This window comes from Cyphomyrmex costatus, unplaced genomic scaffold (genome assembly GCF_001594065.2).
Source record: "Cyphomyrmex costatus isolate MS0001 unplaced genomic scaffold, Ccosl1.0 scaffold254, whole genome shotgun sequence".
Lineage (NCBI taxonomy): Eukaryota > Metazoa > Arthropoda > Insecta > Hymenoptera > Formicidae > Cyphomyrmex > Cyphomyrmex costatus.
In genome coordinates, this window is record NW_017276629.1 from 101,071 (window position 1) to 129,046 (window position 27,976).

Consider the following 27,976-nt stretch of genomic DNA (forward strand, 5'->3'; position numbering starts at 1 on the left):
ATCATAGATATATGTTTAAATATTATTTTATTATACTTTTAAATTATATGCATATAAAAGTTATATGCATTATCATTTTTCTCGCTCTGGCGAGAACTCGCTAAAGCGAATTTATTTGCTGTAGGATCTACATTAATCTGTGAAATTATTTCATATTTGATTAATAAGCTATACCGATAATTAGAGACAAATTTCTAAATATAGAAATAGATTATGCTTATTATTAAAAACTCGACTCGTAATCTAAAACGTTTCTATGTGTCCGTTGTAATCTCGGTAAAATAAGATGAAGTGTAAATGGCAAAGGATAGACGTCAGCGTTCCGTTATATTCAGATCTGTCTAAACATCGTCACAATTGCAACGTTGAAACACGTTACAATATTGCAAATATTTGTGCTGTATGGAAACATTCATATTTTCTATAATAGTGAAAAACAAAAATATTTGAAGAAGATTATTAGTATAGCTGTATAGCATCATTGAATCTTACAGCCAGAGAATGATAAGCAAAATAAAAAATGACTAGTATGATTAGAGATTGAGAGACAGGCTTCCTCACTCCACATATAATTGGACAGACCTATTCAGGTATTCATTCAATCCTTGGTCAATAACATTCCGTCTTTCTTTACGACAACGCGTCGCGACAGACAGATAAAAGCATTCGAAGATTTATAAGCTGAATTTTGGATAGGCTTGATTTAGACTGATTTCTGTACAATCTTCTCTCATTTGGGTTTCCACAACGGTGCCTGATTTATTAACTTCTAGTTACACTACTTTGCATGCTTGTAATCAATAGCATGATATCAGTTAATATAAAATCGAAGTTCACTTGTCATCGTAGTCAAATGTGATTAATAAAGTAATGAATAAACGTCGCGTATTGTGTATGTCTATTTTCTCGTACGGTACCGTAACTGCGCGCTGACTTTTAAATTAACTCAACAACGAATAGTTATAATTTTGTTTTCACTAAGTGTTTAGTACGATACTAGAAGTGAAAAAATAACTTAGCGAGGATGCTGAAAGACGACTGCAAGATTCATATACAGGAATCAGAAAAATTCCTAGGACCTGTGAAATCACGGAACTCACAAATGTACATTGAATTCAATGATCTTTGTTACTCGGTTTGCAACAGCAAAGGCAAGTTCATTTTCTATACATTTATTGATTGAAACAATTTTTCTGCATCTTCGATACTTTAATACATTAATTGATGCACGGAAAGAATTTTCTCTTAAAATTTGAAAATCATCGTGTAATTGTAAGACATGATATTTCAAAAAATTTTACGTGATTATCTCTAATTTATTAATATTCCGCAATAAAATATAGAATACGTTCGAATAATTAAAAAAAATATTAAAATATAGTAAAATTCCATTAAATAGTTTATGATTCTTTATTGTTTTAACGTTAAATAGAATAGATGCTATTGTTATATATACATATATATATATATATATATAGACTAAGTTAATATAATTAATTTTAATTGTGCCAAGCAATATCTTCGAACTAAGAGAGATAAAAAAAATTTTATATACAAATACATTTTTTTAATAGAAAAACGATTGAAATAATAAATAATTTTATATAAGAGATGCTATCAAAATTAAATAAAAGTCAATATAAATTTTTTAAACAGAAATATTTATTTTATATTGCATGTGCTTATCCCAGTGAGAAATGACAATCGACGTTGAATCGATATCAATTCGACGTCGAATCGATATTAATTCAATGTGAATTTCATTATCATTTCTCACTGGAATATATATATTACATAATTGATGTCAAAACATTTTTGAAATACTACAGGTTATACAATTCGTTTTATATAATAAAGGATTAAAAATAAAATAAAAATAAACTAAAAATGAGCCTAATTTAAATAATTTATATCGGCTTTGGTAGCGTATTCTATATAAATTATTTGCATCTTCTCTTTTTTCCAAGAAAACTTATAACTTTTACAAAAATAATTTTAATTAGATTTAGTCAATTGTATTATTTTTACCATGCCATCATGATCTATTGATATATCCAATGATGTTCTTCTGTCTGCCATTGATCTGCGCATTAGACTTATCTGTCGATAATTCAAGAATATATATCAGTGATATTACAAATATTAATGAATCTCTCGCTGAATATAGCGAATTATTAAAAGTCTCACCATTTTATTCAAGTAATTGCAAGAAAAACTAAATATACTTACAAAAATTAATTAAAAATTACGACTAATTATTTGAACAAAAATCTAATCCTTTATGACAAAAGCGTAAAATAATATCAGCGGTTAATAATTCCAGAGATAATTGTATGAAGAATGGAGCAAATTCACTGCAGAAGTCCGCTACTATTCAAATCTTTTGATAACGGACGAAATATTTGACATCTTTGAACTACAGATCTCGATTACATTGAATCATGAACTTCCATAATCATGAACAACTGATAACAACTAATACTGAACGTTATGTATATTCTTCTTCTTCTTTCTTTTTATGGCCTATGTAGCTCCAGCTCGGAGCAAGGCCAGTGATGTTAATATTTTTTGAAAATGTCCAACAAAAAACTGTATGATAGTATTCTATTAATGTCAAAAATACAATCACCGCAAAAATGTGAACACGTTTCCCCACATACTAAACGCGCTTACTACAGGTCAGTTTTGCAAGGACACGCGTCAAGATGAATATGAAGAATCTTCAAAAAGAGAAAGCACGTTTAAAATCAGCAAATATCTATTTCAAAAATAGATATTTAAATGATGTAACACTCGAACTAGAACAAACACGTCATCCGCACTGGCAAAGCTATCTTTCAGAATTCTTAAATGTTACATACGCTATTGGTTTTTTAGTATTGGCAGTGTATACGAATCGAAAGTTTCGAAATACGATGAAAGTAAAAATAATTAAAACCTACAGATTTCTCTTTGAATCAGTCAGACCATCAGGTACACTGTAGAATCTTATTCTATACACGTATGTATTAATAATTTTCAGTCTCGTTATGTGTCTTTGCACAGATATTTTGTAAAAAAGTGGCACATATTTTTCATAAACTTTACATATTTCATGTAATTTTCAAGTAGGTATATATAGTATGATTATATCATAATTATACATATGATGGAATACACAGCTAATTCGAGTTTCCGCAAAGACAGTAGGCATATTTTAAAGCGAAATCTCTTTTCGAATCCATATTGATGTTTCGCGAGTATATCTGAGACCAGATAGTTGAGGCAAACGATAATCTTACTCGAAATGCTGTTTCCGCGAAATTGAGTATTTATCTCCGTTTAAAACTGGAAAAATAATATTGACGACTAGAAATCGTCAATTTTGATTACGTGATCTATTTTGATGCTAAAAATGAGCACATTAAGATCTCACCACATATGCTTCTATTCGGCGCGCGCGCCTATCTCCCGGGAGGGAGGGAAAATGCCCTTGCTTGCACCCCCCCCCCCCCCCCATGGACACCCATGCCAACAACTATACATAATTGATAAATGTATAAAAAATAAGCTCCTACACGGAGAAAAGTACTGTAATGTGATAGAAGTTGCAGACCATCGTGTAATTATAAGTTTAAATGCTATAACCATATTTTTTTAAAAACAATAATATAAAGTAATTTTTACACACTTTTTCATAGTAAAAATTTTTTATTATAAAATCACATCTTGTTGAATAAAAGTTAGTATTGTAAAGATAATAAAAAATATATACCCCTAGCAAATATTGTTTGTATATCATAGTAAAAATTAATCTTCCATGGCTTAAGCACCGGTTTAATAAAAATTACTTCATTTATGTGTTTTTGTCGTATGACAAGTGTATAGAGGTAAAAGTTTTAACAATCGTTCGTAGAACTTGTTCTCTCCTGTACCAATCCGAGTGTTACATCATATTACTATTCTTAGAAAGTAAGGCTGAGTTTGGATATTTGCGTTTGCTCGTACTATTTTATTTTCATTTGTTATTTGTTGAGCCGTGCTCAGGTAGACGCAGCCTTTCGACTACCGGCTGTACAAGCACGTGCTTGTAAACTGATTGAGACCTTGAACCGTTGAATGAGATCGACACTAAGTAATATTAAAGTTGAAATTGTTATTCTTGAATATCATACGCACATTAAGCAAATAATATCATACAGTTCTATTTTAAAAAATGGCGATTATCTTCATATAACCTTAAAAAAAAATTGAAATTTTGCAATAATTAATTTTACCATTATTTGTCTCCCTTAAAATCATGCAATTTTTGTCCAAAATATTTTTCTTTCTAAAGTGTATTATTCAAGAGATATTTGAATGTCGTTTAAAATAGGATATCTTGGAAATTCTTATATTAAAAATATGATAATTTTTAGATAATATTCCTTTTAAATTAAGAGGATTATCTTGGCACTTATTTTAGAGAAAAACATATATACTATATATAAGTAGGATATTCTTAAGTTAAGAATATAATTTTTTCAGTGAACGTACAAATTAAATAGCAGTCTACGACTTTATATTTAAAAGCTTCCTTAAATTTATCTTTAGAGGTCGTCATATATTTTCATAGTAACCAACAAAATAAATTGTAGAGCATCTAAAGATAATAAAAATTAAGCCTTAAATATAAGGCTTCACTATGAATACATACATTCGCTATAACGTATTATGTCTGAGATAGGGTCTGAGCACAAGCACTGCCGTAACATTTTACGACACACTTAAGTTGTAGACGTAAATAACGCACACGCTTTGGCGTATCGGCGTATGACGTGTTTATGCACACTGTCGAAAGATATGGCAATAATGTACATAAACACGTCATACGCCGATACCCCAAAGTTTGTGCGTTATATATGTCTACAACTTAAGTGTGTTGTAAAATGTTACGGCAGTGCTTGTGCTCAGACCCATACAAAGAGCGATCACGGCGTAAGAGTCGCGTACAAGCAAGCGACGGACGAAAAAAGAACAGAATTAGGTAGAGTTCTCAGACAGGTAAGTAAGCAGCGTTGCGCCCATGCGCTTCAGTGATTGGTCGAGCCAAGCGTTCGAGATATATCGCCACAAATTGGCTGATTTGATTATCCAACAAAATATAAAATCAAAAATAATAAGTAGTAAAGGGGATTCTTACCTTTCAAAAAATTCAATGATAAACAAATGATGTAATAAAAATTGAAGAATATTAATTGAAGTATATATCAATTTTGATCGTGTGGCCTGTTTAGATGTTAAAAATGAGCATCAGTATGCAAAAGCACCTTAAGAATTATAACTGTTTCTTCTAAATCTCTAAATCCAAATAGAAAGGAATCATAATACTTAATATCAAAATGAGATGTTAAAATGATTCAAATGATTATTAAAAGTCACTTTTTGATCTGCAGTCATAATTGATTTAATATATAATATTAAACGTGACACGTAACTGATTTTGTATTTTCTGCTATACATAGTAAAATAAGAACATTCACTATAGGAACTGAGAAAATGATTCTGCATAATGCAAGGGGATACTTCGAACCGGGAAAAATCACGGTGGTAGTCGGTCCTTCCGGTGCGGGGAAGACTACCCTGCTAAAAATCATATCGGGCAAACAACAACACAATATCAAAGGCACCATCACCGTCAATGGTGCTGTACAAAACAGAAAAATGTTCCATAAACAAGCGTGTTACGTACCGCAACAATTCGAGCTATTGCCATATCTCACAATCAGAGAAACTTTATACATTGCAGCTCGACTAAAGCTCGACGTTAATCAGAACAAGCAAACAATTTGTTCAACGGTGAGTTGAAAATATAAAAACGAGAGAACAGCAAACACATTTGTATATACATATACGTATAATATATAATTATTTATTAGGTGCTTAAATTAATTCTCGCTGTTTTTTGTTTAAAAAAAACCTCGTGCTTATTTTATCAAAAAAGCTTCCTTATATCCTATGCATGTCTTAAAGACGTTTCCATAATGTCTTTAGAATAAAGTTTGTTTATAAAATAAAAAAGATGGTCCCTGGGGAAGAGAGGGGAGATTAATAAAGATTAATACTTGCTATAAATTTCTAAAATTTTAATAATTTGTTCATATATTATAGTTCCTATATGATGTATAATATACACTTTCGTCTGAATCAAATGTCTATTTTTTATGTTGCAATTTCAATTTCAATGTATATACAAATTATTGTATAATTATATATATATGTATATATTATTATTATTTCTACTAATATTGATTTTTTCTGTCAGGTGAACGATATCGCGAAAAGTCTCAACTTGTCAAAGTGTTTAGATACATTAGCGAATAAGTTAAGCGGTGGAGAACGAAAAAGAGTCTGTATTGGTGTGGAAATGATTGTTCAGCCATCCGTTTTTTTATTAGACGAGCCAACAAGCGGTCTCGACAGTATGGCCTCTAATCAGGTACAAAGCGTAAATTACTAATACATATTAACGACCGTTTTTTACAGAAGAGAATAATAAAAAGAAGACTTCTGCAATTTTATTTATACCTATTCTAGAAGAGTATAAATAAAAGCGGAATAGTGTTTTTTAATAGATTTTGACCTCCGAAATATGATAATGGAATGTTGGAAAGACATAGAATACCTTGAAGAATTGAGCACAAACATGGAATCCAAATTTTTATATTTTTAGTCAATTTTCAAAATGTTCTTCAACCATCTCCACAAATATTTTAATAATTTTATAATTTATTGTACCTAAGAAATCAAAATTTATAAAAACTATTTCTTTTACTTACACCTTTTTTTAGCAGAAATAGACCCTTTTTTAACATCCTCCTTTAATTTATCTTTTATTTTTTGTATAAATTAATTATTTTATACACAATAAGTGCTCAGATTCTATTTTTGATTGCACATTCTAGCAATATATGTTTCAACGTATATATAAATGCATCGTTTCACAATATAGTAAAACACTTAATGTACTATATTGAAACATATGATGTTTGTGTTAAATAGCTCATTAATATACTACATGATATGGCAAAAGCGAATTGCACTGTGATTTGTTCAATACATCAACCCAGCAGTCAGATGATTTCGCTTTTCGATAACATTATCGTACTTAATCAAGGCAGATGTATGTATTGCGGTCCAAAGAATGAGATCTTAAACACGTACAGCATTGCCGGGTTTACGTGTCCCAACTTCTATAACATAATTGAATTTGGTAAGGTGACTCTACTGATTCGACTTGTTAAATAAATTTAACGAGAAATTTGATGTGTGTGAAAAGATAAGAAAATTTGGAAAATTAACATAAGAAAGAGCGCATTGTTCTTATTTATTAATAATTTTAGAACTAATTCTTATTAATCTTACAAAAGCAAAGAATATTCTTAGGACGTCTTCAAAACTTTTTGTAGAACATTTCTTGAATATCTGTTCTACATGTGAATTTAAATTATAATAAATATATTTTGAAATAGTTGACAAATTTATTTTACACTTTAGAAATTACAATACTTAAAAAATATCTAATAATTAGAAAAGCAAAAAGACAATTACATAATTATATTCATCTAATTACAGTGCTTGAGGTAGTAACAGAAGAAAGGAGTGGAAATATAGAGAATCTGTACAAGATCTGTTGTGATAAATACGAACAGTTTAGGTTACGCAAAAAAGAGGGTAAATGTTATATGTTTATTATATTTTATTATTTAAAAGTTTTCTTTTTTCTTAATTTATTAATAATTCATCATTATAATTATTTTACTAATTCTTCTAGTTTATATTTTTTACCATACCTTACAATAATTGAGTAATAATACCCTAAATTTTATTTAACATATATATTTCTATATTCTTTAAAGATATTTAATTGTTACACAATAAAAATATTTTATATTTTTATTAAAACCAGTTCTTATTAAAATTTTATGTTAAATTTTTATTGATATGCTTGAGAAGAAGAGAGAGAAGAGAGAGAGAGAGAGAGAGAGTGTTAACTTAATATAATCTTTAATATAAGCTTATTAAATAACTTGAATATTTTATGTTAAATAGAATGTAACACAAAATCTTTAAATAATTTAATCACACACTTTATAATCATTTTATTAGTGTTAAAAACACAATTTATAAGCAAATAAATAAATAATATAAAAATTATGTAGTTATAAAACGTAAATTTTAATAATAAGATAAATGAGTGAAAAAGTGAAAAATAAACGTATGGTATATTCAATAAAAGCGTGACTGACATACTCGTAAATTTCGAACATACATTTCGTATCTTATCGCGGAACGATAGATTTATCAATTTTGTACTTAAAATTGAAAGGTTGAAAGCTTTATTTCATAATTTAAATTAATAATAACATCGTCAATCTTAGTACTTAAAATATAAAATACTTTCAATCTTTTATTATTAACATTGAAATACAAAAGACATAATACAATTGTTTTACAAATACCGTTTTCAAATAAAAATATTTTAAATAGATGCCCAGCCCTAAGTAGAATTCACGTGAAAACAATATTTCACACATAATGAAAAAGCATAAGCAGCTTACTGCTTTCTTATTATGCATGAAATGTCCTCATCTAAATTATAAATTTGATGATAGCAAGTTGATAGCATCTTGATGGCATGTAAAATACACGTGCTATTAATTTACCATTGTGTTGCCGACACGATAAAAAATGCGAGTTCATTTCGTGCCATCATTTTGCTTAAATACCATAGCGTTTTAAAATTTATAATGCCATTCAATAAATAAAGATACACATAAAGATATTTCATATAAAAATACAAGAATAAAATATTTTACAATTATTTAATTATTAATTATTGTAGAAATGGATTTATCGATTGATTTCAAGCAAAAATGTGGAACAAAAAATACAGATGTATCTATAAATAGCATAACGCAAAAGAAGTCAACATGGCAACAGCAAAAAATTTTATTTTCACGAGCTTTAACTTACATCAAACGAGATACAGTGAGTAAAAACTTTCAAAAATAATATTTAAACAATTTGCTTGAGACAAATTAAAACATTTTGATTAATCTTTCAGACCTTAACAAAACTTAGATTCGTGGCGCACGTGCAAGTCGCGATATTATTAGGAATAGTTTTCTATAATTTCGGTGATGACGCAGAAAAAGTTAACAGCAACATCGCTTATTTATTTTTCTGTATATTATTTTTATTCTATGCAAATTCCATACTGTCAGTGCAAATGTGTAAGTGATATATATTCTTTTTTTACTTATATTATTATATACAAATATAAATTCTGTATATAAACGCTGTCTACTTGATATTATAAAATATAAATGTTTTAAAACACTAATTGATTAGTAAAATTTTTTCTGAATGATAGATCAAATGATTTGAAGCATTTATAACACTAAGTAGACTGCACTCTTTTGGTAAATAAATTACACGTTTTCTAACTTTTTCTACTATTTGAATAAAAAATACCATTTCTAATTTTTCATCGTGCTGAACACGAGTCCGGCAATGAAATTGCTCTATGCATTGCGGTATTGAAATGATAAATTTTTCCGCCATATTGGATCCGCTATTTTGAATTTAACTTTTGATTCAGATTTAGTGTCCTTAAAAACTTTCCTACTAAAATCAACACACAGTTCTTAAAACTTTTTCTTCAAAAATATTTTTTGCACAAAATGTTTTTCTTTGTATGACTACACAGAAATTATCTCAGTGAAAAAGAAACGTACGGCGTTTAAAAAAAAATTTTTAAGGATAAAAGTTGATACTTTAAGATGGCGTAAACGAAAGTAGAAAAAAAATTTACTTCGCTAGCAAAAAAGTCACAAATATGTCAATAAAAGTCAATTTGACACCTTTAATCCCACTTTCCTCAAAAATTCCTAATGTGATAAAGCAATTTCATTGCCAGATTCGTGTTCAGTACGTAAAAATACATCGGAAATGGTATTTTTTATTCAAATAGCAGAAACCACATCGGCCCCAGTGTTATCGACATAAAATACTACAATATATCTTTTCGAGTCTTCTGTAAAATCTCTTGGACAATGTTGTTACAACTTATCTTAATTTTTATAATTATTATAAATATGTTTCATAAATCTCATAAACTGTATTAAGTTAAATACATCTGATTGTAGTTCCCACAGAAGCAGCAGTATTTTTACAAGAACATTTAAACAATTGGTACTCTTTAAGATCCTATTACAGTGTGAAAATAATAACGGATCTCTTGGTGCAAGTATGTTTTAATCATTAATGCAATACTATAATTTTGTTATTAATTATTTCTTTCAGGTGTGAAGTTATGACTAAAGATTATAATCAGATTATAATTACATAAATATATGTTATCGTTACTTTTTAAATCAATTAAAAATTCGTTTATTTTCTAGATAATTTGCTGTTCATCTTTCGTGTTAATATCATACTATATGACAGGACAGCCAATGGAATATAATAGAATTCTATCGATGTGGGGAATCTGCTTCTTAATTACGATGCTTGCACAAACGGTCGGGGTACTTGCAGGCACGATGTTAGGCACAGAGGTATTTCAACAATGTATTTTTTACTATTTTAATTAACTTTTAGGTTTCAATATCAATGTAAGATAAAATTGCGCTACAGAGCAAGACTGAAATATTATACCATAATGATGTGAAATAATCTTCAGTAAGACATATCATTATGACTTTCACACATATAAAATTATTTTTTTATTTTTTGACGATATTAGTATGATATACCTGATTATTAGTATGACATACCTGATATTTGATATCAAAATAACGTGCGTGTTTACTGGAATATACGAGTAATTATTTATAATATAATAGTAATAAATTAATAAATTATTAATAAATTATAGCTTTTTAATATAATTTATTTCTAATAAGAAATTTTCAGTTTAATAATGTGAATGTAATAATGCAATCGTTCTTATACCTAAAAGACAATGTATTCAAAATGTAGGCATAAGATATCCTAAAAACGTCTTAAAGACATCTTTAAAACGTCTCATATCCACATTTTGTACATATTGTTCTCTACGTATTTAATATGAAAATGTTAAATAACTATAATAACATATTCAATTTATTGATTCGACCCGACTCCGAGTCAACGATCTGTTCTGTTTAGCTGCAAAAGAAGAGCTAAATCGTGCCAGAAATGCAACTAAAAAGAACAAACCATTGACTCGGAGTCGGATCGAGTCAGTAAATCAAATACACTATAAGTATAATTTCTTTTCAGTTAGGTATATTTGTAATACCGTCAGTTACTGTACCATTATTGTTGTTTGCTGGATTCTTCTCAAAATTAGGAGAAATGCCGATGATCGTGCAGCCTTTAAGTTATTTGAGCTTTTTCAGGTACAATTGTATACCACAGTGACTATTAATTAAAAGTTTTTAGCATTTAAATTTATTCTTGTAGATATGATGTTTTCCGTACAAACAATAGTTTTAATTTATATTTATTGAGCTATTTATTTAATTTATATTTATTTGGTTATTTATATTTATTGAGGCTATTTATTGAAAATTATTTTTCTTTCTGTGTAAAGATGTACTTTTATTATATAATTCTAATTCATTGTATATTTTCAATTTTGAAAAGCGTGAATTTTATTGCAGATACGCATTGGAAGGATTAATGCAAGCGATCTATCTTGACCGACCGAATCTGACGTGTTCGGAAATTTATTGTTACTTCCATTCACCAAGTAAGATTCTCTCAATAATGGACATGCCAACACTTCCATTTCATGTAATTGTGATGATACTTGCTTTTTGGATAATCTGTTTTCACACGATTACTTATACAGCATTTCTTTGGAAAATTCATTATGCAAGAAAGTGATGTGATCAGTGAAGTTAATATTTATAAATCATTTTAAAGTTAATATTCATCTGAAACGAGAAACTATTTTTAAGGTATGTCTCGAACAAAAAAAACGACTTATTGAGAAAATTCTCTCTGTATATAACATTGGGAAAAATTTAAAAGAAAATAATCAGATTGGGAATGCAAAAAGTTATATAAATTGTTTATATCTATATACATATAACGCGTTTAGTAATAATAATAGTAATGATAGCATAATAAGATTTATTTTCCTATAATTGATTATGATGACAATATATAAGAATGGTGTTTTATAATAAAATAAATTAAATATATAATAGTTTAATAAATTATAATAGCTTAAGATATACATATATTAATGAATAATTAATGCGTCAATTTTTAAGTCAATTTGAATATCGATTAGATACTCCAAGAAAATATTATTTAATTTATTTTCTAATATAAACGACGCAACAAAATAATAAATGTATGTATATTTTCTAAGTAGTTTTTGTGAAAATGCGTTCTAATGTATTTTTTCTTGAAGGGGGGATTTAAATTCTAAGTATAAAAATATATATTAATAACAAGAGAAGTTAAAATTTATGTAACTTTTATTATCAAAAGGAAAGCAAAATTCTTTGAGCAAAGAATGCATAATTTTTTTGTTTAATTAATGATCTTTTAAAATTAAAATTAAAAATATCATTATGTTTTTAAAAATAAAAGAAACATAGAATATTAAATAAAAAATATGTAGAATATTTTCAAATTTTAATTAGTTTTCTCTACAAACTTATGTTTTATTTGTAAGATTTTAATTTTTATGAATTTGTGACTTTTCTATATGCATGTTTAACAATACATATATATATCATCGTTACATCCGTTTTTCACATTCACGCGCTGCGGTAAGCTTCATCCTATCATTGTTCTCAGTACTCGCAAAAAAAAAAAAGATAGAATGAAACTTACAGCGCGTAAGCGTGAAAAACGAACACACATATATATATGTGTGTGTGTGTGTGTGTTTATATGTACTAAAAATGCATAAGTTTACTATAAAAGTACAAACTATACCTATACTGTACTAAGACAACTAAGTTATATATGCGTTTGACGTTCGATACACTGACATATCTCCTGATGATTTTAAATGTAATGATGTTATATGATTTTAAAAGAGAGCATATTAGGAAGTTTGTATGATCATATTAAAAACGAAATTTATGAATGTATTTTAGATACAGAAATAAATACTCACAATTCTTCAATTGTAAGTGATATTTACAATTATATTTGAAATGAAATAAACAACTTGTATATATTTTATATTATTTCTGTGGATTCTATAATTTCTTCTTTTTATAAAGATCTGACGGAATAATTTTTTAATATAGAAATAATTGTCTAATTAGTTCATATTGCATTATTAAAAATGCATCGTCTGTATGTAGATTTTCTCACAGATTTACAAGAAATACTGAAAAACGCACTGAGATATCAATCATCCTAAGATATCAATTCGCAGGAAGATCTCTGAAATAAAGTATGTACGTGATATTATTGAGGTCATATATACCGGGTGGTCCACTTAAATCCTACACACACATCTTGAATATTTCGTTTATTTTTGACAATACAAAAAAATGTTTCAAATAAAAATGGAACGGTGTCGAGGGGGACACGTTTTAGTCACATTGTTTTTTTTCTAAGTGGAGACGCTAAAAAGATATGAAGGTCACCTCCACTTTTTTAAATGGAATTATGTAATTTTTTTTAGATAACGTGATTCCTCTAACTATTTTGCATATAAAAGTATTAAAGTAGAGATACCAAAAAACCAATAGTTTTCGAGATATTTTACACTTTATTTTGGTACATTTTGACACAAAATGTTAAATAACTCGTAAACTGTTGACTTTTTGATTATCGTACCTTAATACTTTTGTGAACAGAATAATGAGATAAATCAAATGGTGTAAAGAAAACACATAGTTGCGTATTTAAAAAATTATCCATTTTGCATACATAATTTTTTTTAAGCAACTATGTGTTTTCTTTACACCATTTGATTTATCTCATTATTCTGTTCACAAAAGTATTAAGGTACGATAATCAAAAAGTCAACAGTTTACGAGTTATTTAACATTTTGTGTCAAAATGTACCAAAATAAAGTGTAAAATATCTCGAAAACTATTGGTTTTTTGGTATCTCTACCTTAATACTTTTATATGCAAAATAATTAGAGGAATCACGTTATCTAAAAAAAATTACATAATTCCATTTAAAAAAGTGGAGGTGACCTTCATATCTTTTTAGCGCCTCCACTTAGAAAAAAAACAATGTGACTAAAACGTGTCCCCCTCGACACCGTTCCATTTTTATTTGAAACATTTTTTCGTATTGTCAAAAATAAACGAAATATTCAAGATGTGTTTGTGTGTGTAGGATTTAAGTGGACCACCCGGCATATCACGATAATAATATCACACAATAATATCACGAGTTAAATTGTGCTAGCAATTTAACAATTTTTTTGATGCTCTTTATGCATCTTAAATCAATCTTAATAATGTTGAATGATAAATTAAAATATGTAAATAATTAATACTTATTGCGAAAAATATTACTTCTATAAAAATATTAGCGATCCAGGTTCGACTCCTAACCGAGGTAATATTTTTCGCAATAAGTATTAATTTTTAATTCGAATGTATGTATACTAATTCAATTAATTAGAATACACGTCATTAAAAAAAGGAATATACGCGCTCCTTCTTGTAAAACAATTGTACAATTTATGTTCCTATTCTTTTATATTCCTATTCATTCTTTTTATTTAAATTTAAGAATGATTTTGATTCTCTCTCTCTTTCTTCTAAAAAATAATTATATCACAAAATTGCACCAATTAAAATAAAGTGGATAAAATAAAGTATACTGTTATAAAATATTTATTGTAATAAGGCTCAATGAATTTAAAACTAATATGAGAATAGGGCTACGAGCCTTGGATTCATTAAAATCTTTAATTCTATTAATTCTAATATATTGCAAAGAATATCACGTAATGTTGGCGTTTCGTCCCGGCTTCCAATACTAGACTCATCAATTACGTTATTTCAGTTTATTAGAGTTGCGTTTAAAGACCGAAGATATTTCGGCGCGCAATTTGGGGGGAATTTTCAGATAGAGTTGCGTTTCAAGACCGACGATTGTTCGGCGCGCAAGTTGGTGGAGGGGGGTGGGAAGGGAATACATATACATATATCACTTTGAATAATATATTGCGAAGAATATTACTACGTCGACCCGCCATCAGAGGTCTATAGATATTCGCTAAAATTCTCGCAAGTGCTTTGATACGCGTATATCTGTATATATAGAATCTCGATTCAATAACTAAAACAGACGTCTAAGGTAGGCTTCCATTACAGTACCTTACTGATGAGTCCAGTATTGGAAGCTGGGACGAAACGCCAACATTACGTGATATTCTTTGCAATATATTAGAATTAATAGAATTAAAGATTTTAATGAATCCAAGGCTCGTAGCCCTATTCTCATATTAGTTTTATACTGTTATACTTTTTTATCTACTCAAATAACATGTATGACACTCTCTTGAATTTCTACTTTAGAATAATAATTATGTTTCAACCTAAATGGTAGTACTTCTTTATATAACAAAAAAAAAAACATTTGTAACATATAAAATTCTAATGATAGAAAGTGACAGTGTGTGCAAAATGAAGTTTTTTTTATAAATCAACAATATTGGACTCGTAGCGCACGAACGGAAACTATTATTACTTCACTATGATATTAGCGGAGATACTTCATTTAATCTCTGCATACATTATAGAACATTTATGTGCTACCGCTTGCAGAATTGAAGCTTGTGCAGAGCCGTACAAGCGTCACGAACTTCAATGCTGCTTCTATTTTAGCGTCTACACGTAGGCGACTAAAAATTCCAACTAAACAGTTTCCAACAATGCAAGAAAGATAACTCTTGCTCATGCGCTGTATGTACGCTCAAAGTGGTTGAGTTCATAAATGTCAATTGCTTTTTTGTAGCTATAGGGTCTACCTTCTATCGTTAAAACTATAGTACTTCGTGGCCGTATTCCGGATATATACCAGCACTGAAAATCTTTACGTAACGTGAGCTATAGTTTTTCAGTGCTGGCAGTATACATCGGAATACCCTGTATTTGTTGTAGCAGTGCTAAGTTTTTTATATTTAAAATTTTTGAATACTCAGTTAAAACAAAAAAAAGTTATTCTTAAGAGGGAATTCGAAAATATACTATATATTACTTATGTTGCTCAGTTAAATAGTATAACGCGTATATATATTTTATTTTAATTGACGCAATTTTGCAGTATTATTTTTTTAAAGAGGAAAATTACAGTTATTACTACTTATAGATCGGAATAGGAAGAACGAATGGGAATATAAAGATACGTATTATTCGAGACTTATTTTTTAAAGGTAACTGCAATTGTTTTTCAAAAAATATATATATTTATTACTGCCTCTTTATTATTTTTTACATATAATTCTCTGTAATGATTTTTTTATTAAAAGAAATTTAAGCCAGTACTAAACCTGACTGAAACGTTGTTACTAAAAATACGATCCTATTTTTAGGATTCGAGTAATTTTTTATTTTTTTACATATTTTCTATTTATTTTTTTTTAATTTTGAAAAAATTACTTTTTGTGGACTACACAGTAAGAAGATGTGAAATAAAAAAATGACATTTAATGTGTTAAAACAATATTTTTTAGTATAGGTATTTATAAATTTGTGTTTATATGAAAAGGTTAGAATTCTACTTTTGGTCGAAAAAATTTATGTACTATATGACGTATATACATTAAACTATAAAATCACTTTGTATTTGATAATAAAGTTTTACATAGATAATTAGAGATAGATTTCTAGGATGATATTTTGTTCTTTCCCCTTCCTTTAAATTTACGCTCACGAAAGGAGTCGGTTTCATTAATTTCTTCCTCTAGATACGTCCCTGGTTACGTTTATAATCAGTAGCACGAGGCTGAGACATCAGTCATATAATCGAAGTTCAGTGTTACAGTTTGCCGTATAGGCGACTGAAAAAAGTACTTAATGATCATTGTATAATAACATATATTTGCGTAATCTTGTACTACAAACATCAGCTCTTTAATTAATAAAATGACGACAAAACTAGTTTATAGTGCGTCTAATAAAATGATGAAAATAAATGATAAAAATAACGTTGCAAGAATAGTGAATGACGATTGTGAGATCCATATGGGGGAATCGGAAAAATTGCTACAAAAATCGAAAAACTCGCAAATGTGCATCGAATTCAACAATCTTTGTTATTCGGTTCGTCACAACCGAAAAGGCGAGTTCATTTATCGTGTTTATGAATGGCGAAATTTTTTTGCATTTTTGACCTTAACAAATTTGTTTGTATACTTTGTGATAATTTCATGATAGCAGCGTAAAAGATAACGATTAGTTCTTACTTTCTTAACAGAAGAAAATATAGATCACATACCATCAAAATGAATCATGATTATATATGTGTAAATTGCAGAATATAATCATTCTGAAGTAATTTTGACGCTATTTCAATATCATGACTTTTTGTTCTACTCGGGCCAACTAATAATATGTTGCAGCGTACATATGAATTAATTGTCATGATACATGTTGATCACGATACATGTTGCAAATACAATAATATAGTACTGTCACGAATTTGCGTGCTAAAAGCATCCGTTGATGACTCACGAATGTATACACATTGATATTACATGTGCAATGTTAATAGCTGACAGATTTTTATAGAAGTCCGTATAGTATCCATACAACACCAAAATTTTGTAGACATTTTAAAAATATTTTTAATAAAAAATGAAACATTTTAAAGTTGGAAATCATATCTGCAATACTTTTTGAAACCTCTGGAATAGCAAAATGTTCACGAATCTTACAGTTAAAATCTTATACATAGAAAAATTGCTAACAAGTTTTAAAAAAAACTTACAATTTGAAATATTGCTTAAAAAATATTAAAATTGCTAAAACTTTTCTAATACGTTAGAAATGTTGCTAACAAATTTTTTTAATGACTTTGAAATCTCGGGAATACAATATAAATAGTTTTATCTTAAAGTTCCATTTTGATTTGACGTACATTATTATCTATGGTAACATGGATCTTAAGGAAAAAAACATATGTATTCAAATCCAAATCATCATCAGTATTCGTTAATACTGGTAGTATTGCTGACCTTGTACCGAAGGCCTTAAGAGTTTCATAAGTTTAACATAGCGTTTTTGTGTGTTGTTTAACATTTAGATTGCCGGCGTAAAGATTATCAAAACCTCATTAAAAAGTAACAAAAACATGTGTTTGTGATAAAGGATACTTATATCCAGAGTTGTGCGCGTTATCTCAAAAAAGTCACGCGTTACCGTTACTTAAAATGTAACGATTCGTTATTTTTTTTTTTTATAATGCTAAAAATTATTAGAAAATATTTTTAAAAGAAATTAAGATTTATAAAAGAAATTAACAATAATGGTACATTTCCACTGTGCGTGTCACGCGTCGCGTCGTGAAAGAGAGAAAGAGAGAAGTTTATATGTATAAATACACAACACTTCTCTTTCTCTCCTTCGACGCGTGACGCGCTCAGTGAAAATGTACCATAAGTTTTCAGAATGTACTTGATCAGCGCGCGCTATTGGCGCGCAATCAGTGCGCGATCTATTGAATAGGAAACTAAAAATAGGAAACTAAACAGAGCCGGTTCCAGCATCCTTGGCGCCCTACGCAAGATTTAAAAAAGCGCCCCTCCCTCTCATTTTCTCACATTCATATATAATAATATATAATAATAACAAAATTTCGAAATTATTCTGTATTTTTATTCAAACTAAGAAAATATGAACTTTAAATGAAATTTAAAAAATTAACATATATTATATGATATATTTCACATACTTTATCATATACGCAAATGTAAATTGAACAATATAATTTTTATATTAATAACTTAAATACTAAAAAAGATACAACAAAAAAATTTTATTACGGATTGATATTACGTGTAGGTATAGATTCAGGTAAACATTCAAATATTTTGGCGCTGGAATTTAAGGCGCCCCCGTTTTATGACGCCCCGATGCGCCGCTTTTACCGTGCTTACCGCCTAAAACCAGCCCTGAAACTAAAGTAACGGTAAAAGTAACGACTAAATACGTTACCGTTACCGTTACAGACAGAAAAAAGTAACGATCGTTACTGAAAAAAGTAACGAAAACGGTAACGCCGTTACAAGTAACGCGTTACTTCCTAACCCTGCTTATATCATATACAATGTTTCCATCACGGCTTGAGCCGATATATCGGCTTCCCGGCAGGATAGGTTATGGAAAAGATTAAAATTTTTTTACTTGTAAATAATGCATATATAATGAATATTTTTGAGATCATTATTACATTAATTATTTTTGACATTAATTAATTTTAACATAATTATATTTGAGGTCACTGTGGTGAGGTCAAAAAATGATAATTTTGAATGCTGAAGCCATTATTGCATGTAAAACAGCAGTAAAATAAATTTTTTATGATGAAGTGCAATTTGTCTACAAATACATTCAGAATGGTATAATTGAACTAAAATATAGTATTTCAGGCTAACTATATCATGAAATTAAAATAATATATCAGCTTTCCGGCGGTCTAAAGATTAAGCATAGTTAAAGAAAAACGTTTATTATCCTAGAACCGGAAAAAACGATTCTACAAAATGTAACGGGGTACTTCGAATCGAAGAAAGTCACGGTGATAATTGGTCCTTCCGGTGCGGGAAAGACCACTTTGATGAAAATCATATCTGGCAAACGACTGACCGACATTAAGGGCACCATCACCATAAACGGCATTGAACGGAATAAAGGGACATTTCGAAAACAAGTGTGCTACGTGCCGCAACAATTGGACCTATTACCGTTCCTCACAACCAAAGAAACTTTATACATAGCAGCTCGACTGAAACTCAACGTTAATGAGAGCAAACAAACAATTTGTTCAGTTGTAAGTAAAATATAAATACGAAAGAAGAATTTCAATGGTCAACTTCAACATATAATATCTCGCTTCACGGGGCCAGAATGACGCTTTTTTCTGGCAGATTCATTCATTTTATTTAAAATCGCGTCTAATGATCATAATTTTATTAACATTAGAGATGAGATATCCAAACTAAATGATTGTCTGACATCATATTGATTGGTCAAAAGTACATTATCACTTACTGGTTAAAGGTACAACGCTTGCTCACTTTCAATTTGTTATTATTTTTATAAATTATAAGTTAAGATTAACGGTATTAAGTTTTAAATAACTTTTTCTGAATATCTATTTAACATTTTAAGCAATTCCAACATAAGACAAAATGCATATACAACATTTTATGAGATTAAAAAGCTTATTGAAATTACTTTTCATTCGAACACTCGAAAACAATAAATTATTTTTCATAGCAGTATAATTCTTTTCATTATTATTATGATTGTAAGTTATAAAACACCTCTAGTGCTCATACTACAAATTACATATCTTTACTTTTATAAATATTCGATAGATTTTTTATAAATTCAAATAGTTAAAGGTACAACTGGTCAAAAGAACACCTGGTTCCCCTACATATAAAAAATAATTATTTGATAAATTGATTTATTCTGGAGCATTTCGTACATACAAATTTCTAAGCTATAAAATTTCAAATATATTGTACCTCGTCACAGGGACGGCGACTTTTGTGGGGTGTGTGTGAGATATTCCACACACATCAGAATTTTTTGAAAGTAACAAAGTGTTAAATTAAAAATAGTTAAATTTTTTGGAACTTTTACGTTGTTACAGTTCTTCGAAAAGATAAGATTGTGAGGGACTTTTGGTTTCGGAGTATACAAAACTAATTCAAATACTATTAACAATACCGATGACGTCGTGTACTGTAGAACGTTCTTTTTCTGTATTGAGAAGATTAAAAACATATTTGCGTTCTACGATGCAGTAAGTTTGGTTGAATTCAGCAGCTATATTGCATGTGCACTCCGAGATTGCTGAAACTTTAGATATTTATGCACTTATGGATTCATTATAAAAAATAAAATTCAAAGTTCAATGTTTGCTCTACAAGATTAAATTTATTAAAATTTTTCATTAAGAGTTTTGTTTTATGAGTTTATGTATGTTTCAAGTTAAACTATAAATATTTATAAAATGTTTATAATTTCGTTGCTTAATTATTATTTTTTACGATTATAAAGAGATTTTAATATGAAGATTAAATGAGTTTTGAACATTTTTTACTCTCCCCCTACGATCAAGTTGTCCAACTCTACACATGGCGATTTTACAAGCCGCCCCCCTTATTGAAGCTCTATTACACCAACAATATCTAATCTATTAAGAGATCCATCTGTCTATAAAAATAATTATTTGAATTAATGTTCATAAAAAGAGAGCTACATAATTATTGGATAAGTTGATTGTAGCTCTACTACAATCCACAAGAGCTAATTTATTGAGATAATATCTCGACGCTAACAAGGAAAGTGCCCACAGTGATAATTGCGTATTGATACAAAATATATGTTGTTGGAAAGGTCTCGCCGAGTAGAGTTCAATATTTCTCTTGAATGACATCTCGAAAGGATGCAATAGAAGTTGTACAAAGTCTACCTAATGATAATAAAAGTTTGACTTTGGTTTGAGTTTCTATGTCACACGTGTGGAATTTAAAAGATATAAACTTTTTTTTAAGAAGTTTGCCAGATTTGTAATTAAAATGCTACAAGCATCAAATATTCATATGCTTTTTGCAGTAGATTTCTTTGTTACGACTGTTTTTTCGAACGTTATCATTACCATTAGTCTTTTTGCTTTTTCTTTTTTTCTCTTCGCTCTTTTATTATTTTGATTTCTGAAATGAAACGAAAACCGCGATTTATGTTTTATTAACCAGTTCATTGAAATTTTTTTTCCTAAAACTAGTAAGATTTTACACTCCATTTTTTCTATTTTTTTAAATTTGTTTTCAATTTTTTTTATTTATTTTTACTTTATATTTTTTTACAAATTTCTTACTTAATTTTTTAAAAACTTTCTTAATAGTATTTTAAGTGGCAAATTTTGGACATTCTTTATACTAATAAAAATAGCAAGTATATGTACAGATTATTTTTTAATTTATTGATGTTAATTTCTTGCGACTGAAGAAGACTTTGTAAAGTCAAAACTAGTTTCGCTCAATTCAATGTAATTTGAACATTAAAATTATTAATATATTTATAACAACTTATTTATTCGTCTTTAACCGTTATTTATATGTAATTTTATATTGTGTTTTCAATAACGTGTAGGCTATTATTGTTCTTTATATTTACACATATTATTTTCTCTAATATTTAGGTTGGTTTATCATATATGGCAAGCAAAAGATTAATTATATACATAAGATATTATTTTTTTTTTCAGGTAAACGATGTGGCGGAAACTCTCGGCTTGTCAAATTGTTTGGGCACATTAGCGAACAAATTAAGTGGTGGCGAACAGAAAAGACTCTCTATTGCCATAGAAATAATCGCTAAACCATCTATTCTCTTATTAGACGAACCAACAAGCGGTCTCGACAGTGCTGCCTCTTATCAGGTATACATATAAATTACTATAAACGCAACTATATATGTATATATATATTAATCACAATTATTTTAAAAGCGTTATGTAATAATTAAATTACAAAATATAAAGACGGCTCACACACACACACACACACACACACACACACACACATAAAAATTAATAATTTCGGTGCACATTTAAGAATCTACATATGTAGTATATAAATTCACACAAAATTATATATTAGAAGTATTCAGGATCCAGACCGTTATAGCATGTACTCATCGGTATTTATAGTTTAAACTCTCACGGTCCAATAAGATTTGATGATATAAAATATATAGATATACAACAATTATAGTCTTTATCTTAATAATTCTCCAGATTGTTAAATGCATAATCGACAATTTGCATCTGACTCTCGTTTTACATCCTTTGATATTCCGTACATTTGTTTCCTTTTCTATTTCAGCTCTATCACAACAAAATGTCATATATTTGATGATTTTAAGAGTTAAAATATTAAAAAGGCTCAATATGTACCTCATTTTCATAGCAAAAATCTTATGCTAATTTACTTACTTCATTCACTGCATTTTTACGTTTACGTATGTTCCCTTCATGTTTACGAAAAACTAATTGCTCCACATGATTTTGCAGCCCAAAAATTATAAAAAAAACATACATTTCTAATTGGGGACAAAAATCGACAACTTTTATCAATCCTTCTTTTAATAATAAACATCTTAAAATCTCTAAAGAAAATTATTATCACTCTTCCCCCAATTGCTTTCCTTTTTCCCTGTTTTTAAAGATAATAGAAAAATTATATCGGACATTCGGAAAATATCCAATATTCAATCAGATAATTGTACTGTCGGTTATCCGAGCGGTGTCGGGATGTCCGACTGATATCAGCAATCCCAAAAAATGAGCTAATATTATTTCAAGTTTTGACATTAAAATAACGACAAATGATGTCAATTCATTTACTAAAATGTTATATAATATTGCTAAACTGTTATACTGTATTGTTTTGCAATAACGTTAAATCTTATACAAAAATATATTTTTTGCTTTGAACAGCTTGTTTACATGCTGCATGATATGTCGAGAGCAAATTGCACTGTGATTTGTGCAATACATCAACCCAGCAGTCAAATAATTTCGCTCTTCGATGACATTATGGTACTGAGTCAAGGCAGAAGTATGTACTGCGGTCCAAAGAGTGAAATCTTAAACACGTACAGCATTGCCGGGTTCACGTGTCCTAGCTTCTATAACATAGCCGAATTTGGTAATATTGACTCTATCGACTTGATTACGTAAATTACAGAAGAAAACAGAGGAATTTGAAAAATAGTATTGACTAAAACTGTATACATTTTTAAATATATTTTTTATAACTTTAAAATCGGTTTCTTTAGTTATTATCTTATGATATTTTTAAAATAAATTTTGTAAATTTAAAAAAATATTTTGCAATTAGTTTGAAAAATATGATGATATATAGAATAGATTATTATTTTTTTATTTAACTTTTAGTACTTGAATAAGAATTAAAATAAAAAATATCAATACGTATCTGTATTTTTACCTGTAATAATATTATATTATTATCTTAAATAATAATAATATTTATTTAACTTATGTAAAACTTTGAAGGAGATGTACTCTTAAGACAAAATATTTTATAAAAATTTATATATATATACATATATGCCGTAACATGTATGCATTATTTACAAATTTTTAGTCATATTCAGATCATAATAATAAGAATATTTTAAAATAGTTGCCAAATTTTTTAAATTGTAAAATTATTTAAAAAATCATTTTTTAAAAATTAAAACATGTTATAAATAAAAAAATAATTAATATTAATTGAGTTTTTCTAATTGTAGTGCTTGAAGTAATAACTGAACAAAGAGGTGGAGACTTGGAGAATCTATATAAAATTTGTCGTGATGAAAGCGAAAAGATTAGATTACGAAATGCACATAATAAAAATGGTAAATGTGTTATATTTTATTATTTAAACGTTTTATTCTTAACTATATCTCGATTATTTTTGTAATCCACAATAATTTATTAATAGGTAATCACTTTTTACTTTAGTAATTTATATTTATTATTTTATTAATATTTTTATCTTGCTTTACAATGATTGAATAACAAAAGTATGATTTTTATCTATTGAATATCTACATAATTCTTTACAGAAATAAAATTCTTAAACAATAATATCAACGCTCGATAAATTTGAAAAACAAAACATTAAGTGTACGACCAATACGAGCATAAAATGTTGAAAATTAGTAATTATTATTTCTACACTGAAGAAGTCTCTATGAAGCCGAAACGTTGTTATTTTATCAATGTATTATATGCAATTTTATTACTATAGATTAAATTAGAACAAAAGCATTGATTGTGTAGATTACTTATAATTACTAATTTTCAACATTTTATGCTCCTTATGATCGTATATAAAATTCTTAAAAATGTTGGATCAGCCAAACATTGAGCACTTTCCTTGTATGACATAAAATTAACATAATTCAATAAAAAATACAAAGCAAGATAATTTATAGATATAAAATTGTAAGAAACAAATTTTTTAATTATTGTTAAAATAATAACTTTTATAATAATTAATTGACATTTTTATAGAATTGACTTCATCAATTGATTCCAAGCAAAAATGTGAAACGAATGATCTAATTGTAAGTACACCAACAAACAATATAATACAAGAAAAGTCGATATGGCAACAGCAAAAAATTTTGTTTGTACGAGCTCTAATCTGCATAAAACGAGATACAGTGAGTAGAAACTTTTGAAAGTAATACTTATAGTAATATTTTAATTTGTTTGACAAATTTTAAAATACTATTGTTTTGACTAATCTTTCAGATCTTGACAAAAGTAAGACTTGCGTCGCATATCATCGTCGCGCTGATGTTAGGAACAGTATTTTATGATTTCGGTGACGATGCGGAAAAAGTGAACAGCAACATCGCTTGTTTATTTTTCTTTTTGTTATTTTTATTCTTCGTAAATGCCGAACGGACAGTGCAAACGTGTAAGTGATATAAATTCTTCTCTTTTTTTATTTATAAACTTGAGTCGTAATGTATTTGTGTGATTTTATTGTCAAATAAATTATATATTATTACAATTTTTTTAGATAACTTTAAAAAATGAAATATCTGTTTGACAATATTCTTAACTTGCCGCAAGATTATGATAAACGCATTTTATGAATTCTGTAAATTGTGTCGTGATAAAGATGTATTTGATTGTAGTTCCGACGGAAGCGGCAGTATTTTTAAAGGAACATTTAAATAATTGGTATTCTTTGGGAGCCTATTATAGCGTGAAAGTAATAACGGATCTTGTGATGCAAGTATGTTTAATATAAAATTATAATTTTGTTACTATAACTATATCAGATTAAACCAAATATGATTGTCATTATTTTGAAATCAAAATTAAAGAATCGTCTATTTTCTAGATACTTTGTTCATCAGCCTTCATATTTATATCATACTATATGACAGGACAGCCAATGGAATATGATAGAATTCTAAAGACGTGGATCATTTGTCTGTTGATTATGATGGTTGGACAAACAGTCGGGATACTTGCAGGCTCAGCGTTTGGTACTGAGGTATATCAATGGTGTATATTTTACTATTTTAAGTGGAAATCAATCGAGAATTAGTGTCCAATAAACAAAACGCGGGTTTTGATGCTTAATATTATTTTTATGCGAATTTAATTTAATTTGTGGTATTTGCTCTAACTTCAATTTATAACTGTATTTGAAGACCAACAAATAATCGATACACAGTTTGCTAGAAATTGTAAAATTCATACTAAAATATTATTATTATACAAATACCAATAAAATTCTTTTTGACCGAACATGGTCTCTTTCTCTTATTTTTATTACACTTATGTATTTTACTTATAATACATTAAGAAAGCAACAAGAAAAAAGCTATCATAGTACAATTATATAAAGGAAAAATGACTATACATATAATCATGTTATTTATATATATATAAGAGTCATTTATAATAATAAACTTTTTAATTTCTCTTAGCTTATATCATTCAAATTTCAATTCAATTGTTTCTTACAATTAGTATGAGAATGTAAATAACTGAATATAATTTTTCTTTCAGTTCGGTTTATTTTTAATATCATCAGTTAACATACCATTATTACTTTTTGCCGGATTTTTTACGAAAGTGGGGGAAATGTCGCCGTATCTGCAGCCTTTAAGTGTTATAAGCTATTTCAGGTATAATTTTATAACGCAGCGTTATTATTAATTAAGAGCTTGTAGCATTCAATTTTATTATTATTTAGTTTTAATGTTTTTCGTATTAATTGTATTAATCATTTTTTGAAATTTAAAACGGCTATTTATCGAAAGTTGTTGCTATAAAAATATGCTTTTGTTGTATGTCTATATAGTTATTTTACTATATTTTTTAATAAATTTAAAAAAATGTACATTTTATTGCAGATATGCATTTGAAGGAATAATACAAGCGATCTATGTTGATCGACCGAATTTGACGTGCTTTGAAATTTACTGTTACTTACGTTCACCAAGTAAGATTCTTTCAATGATGGACATGCCAACAGTACCATTTTATGCAATTCCGATAATACTTATCTCTTGGATACTCTTTTTACACGCGGTCCACTATACAGTACTCCAATGGAAAGTTTATTATGCAAAGAAATGACGAGTGAAGTTAATATTAATCTTAAACTCTACATATATTCAAAAAATGTTCGCAAGATATACGCATACCTCAAATAAAAATTTACCCACTGAACAAATTCTGTCTGCAATAGTATGTAGGCAGAAACATTCCTTTGACTTTAATTAAACGAGGTTTAAAACTCTCACTTTCTTTCTTTAAACTTTAAAGTAAAAAGAGAAGCAAAGATATAAGTCTCATTTAAAGTCAAAGTTGATGCAATCACGTATAGAAATACACAGGGAATAGATGGTAAAAGAAAATAACACTTCAAAGAGAGAAAAGTAAAGAGAATAGATATAAGATGTAACAGATTAATAGGAATACATAATAATTAGAAGTTGATAGAAATAAAAGGGAAAAGAATTAAAATTTTTAAGGAAAGAAAATTTATAATAAAAAGAGATAATGGTGAGACAAGCAGAGGTATATTTGTAAATAGATAAGATAGGAATAATGAGAAAGTATTGTATGTACGTCGAAGTTGGTACGTTAGGGATTATATTTCAAAAATTGCGTAAAGAATGAATGTGTGAGGATAAGATCAAAAAATATGGATTGAGTCTCCTCCTTGGCTTACAATGTTGAAGA

General features: G+C 28.1%; 1 protein-coding gene across 2 annotated transcripts; it reads left to right on the forward strand.

The window, feature by feature from the left end:
* The first annotated feature begins 557 nt into the window (after positions 1–557).
* On the forward strand, positions 558–27,976 carry LOC108774412 (ATP-binding cassette sub-family G member 4). Of its 2 annotated transcripts, XM_018540509.1 has the most exons (22): positions 558–590; positions 983–1,151; positions 5,507–5,817; positions 6,284–6,457; positions 7,021–7,231; positions 7,594–7,692; positions 8,864–9,009; positions 9,086–9,254; positions 10,170–10,270; positions 10,425–10,580; positions 11,287–11,405; positions 11,670–11,758; positions 19,692–20,002; positions 22,454–22,627; positions 23,687–23,897; positions 24,505–24,612; positions 25,274–25,425; positions 25,517–25,685; positions 25,909–26,009; positions 26,118–26,273; positions 26,795–26,913; positions 27,142–27,976. In XM_018540509.1, the coding sequence occupies exons 2-22, from the start codon at positions 1,025–1,027 to the stop codon at positions 27,365–27,367; spliced, it is 3,429 nt and encodes a 1,142-aa protein (XP_018396011.1). In that variant the 5' UTR covers positions 558–590; positions 983–1,024; the 3' UTR covers positions 27,368–27,976. The 2 variants fall into 2 exon arrangements, with proteins under 2 accessions (XP_018396011.1, XP_018396010.1); XM_018540508.1 differs by lacking the exon at positions 558–590 and having other exon boundaries at positions 834–1,151.

Bases quoted from the DNA above. Each gene is read 5' to 3' on its own strand.
- LOC108774412 (XM_018540509.1), top strand. From the start codon at position 1,025: ATGCTGAAAGACGACTGCAAGATTCATATACAGGAATCAGAAAAATTC. The intron at 7,232-7,593 runs GTAAGGTGACTC...ATCTAATTACAG, and splicing joins CTATAACATAATTGAATTTG to TGCTTGAGGTAGTAACAGAA. The intron at 10,581-11,286 runs GTATTTCAACAA...ATTTCTTTTCAG, and splicing joins GCACGATGTTAGGCACAGAG to TTAGGTATATTTGTAATACC.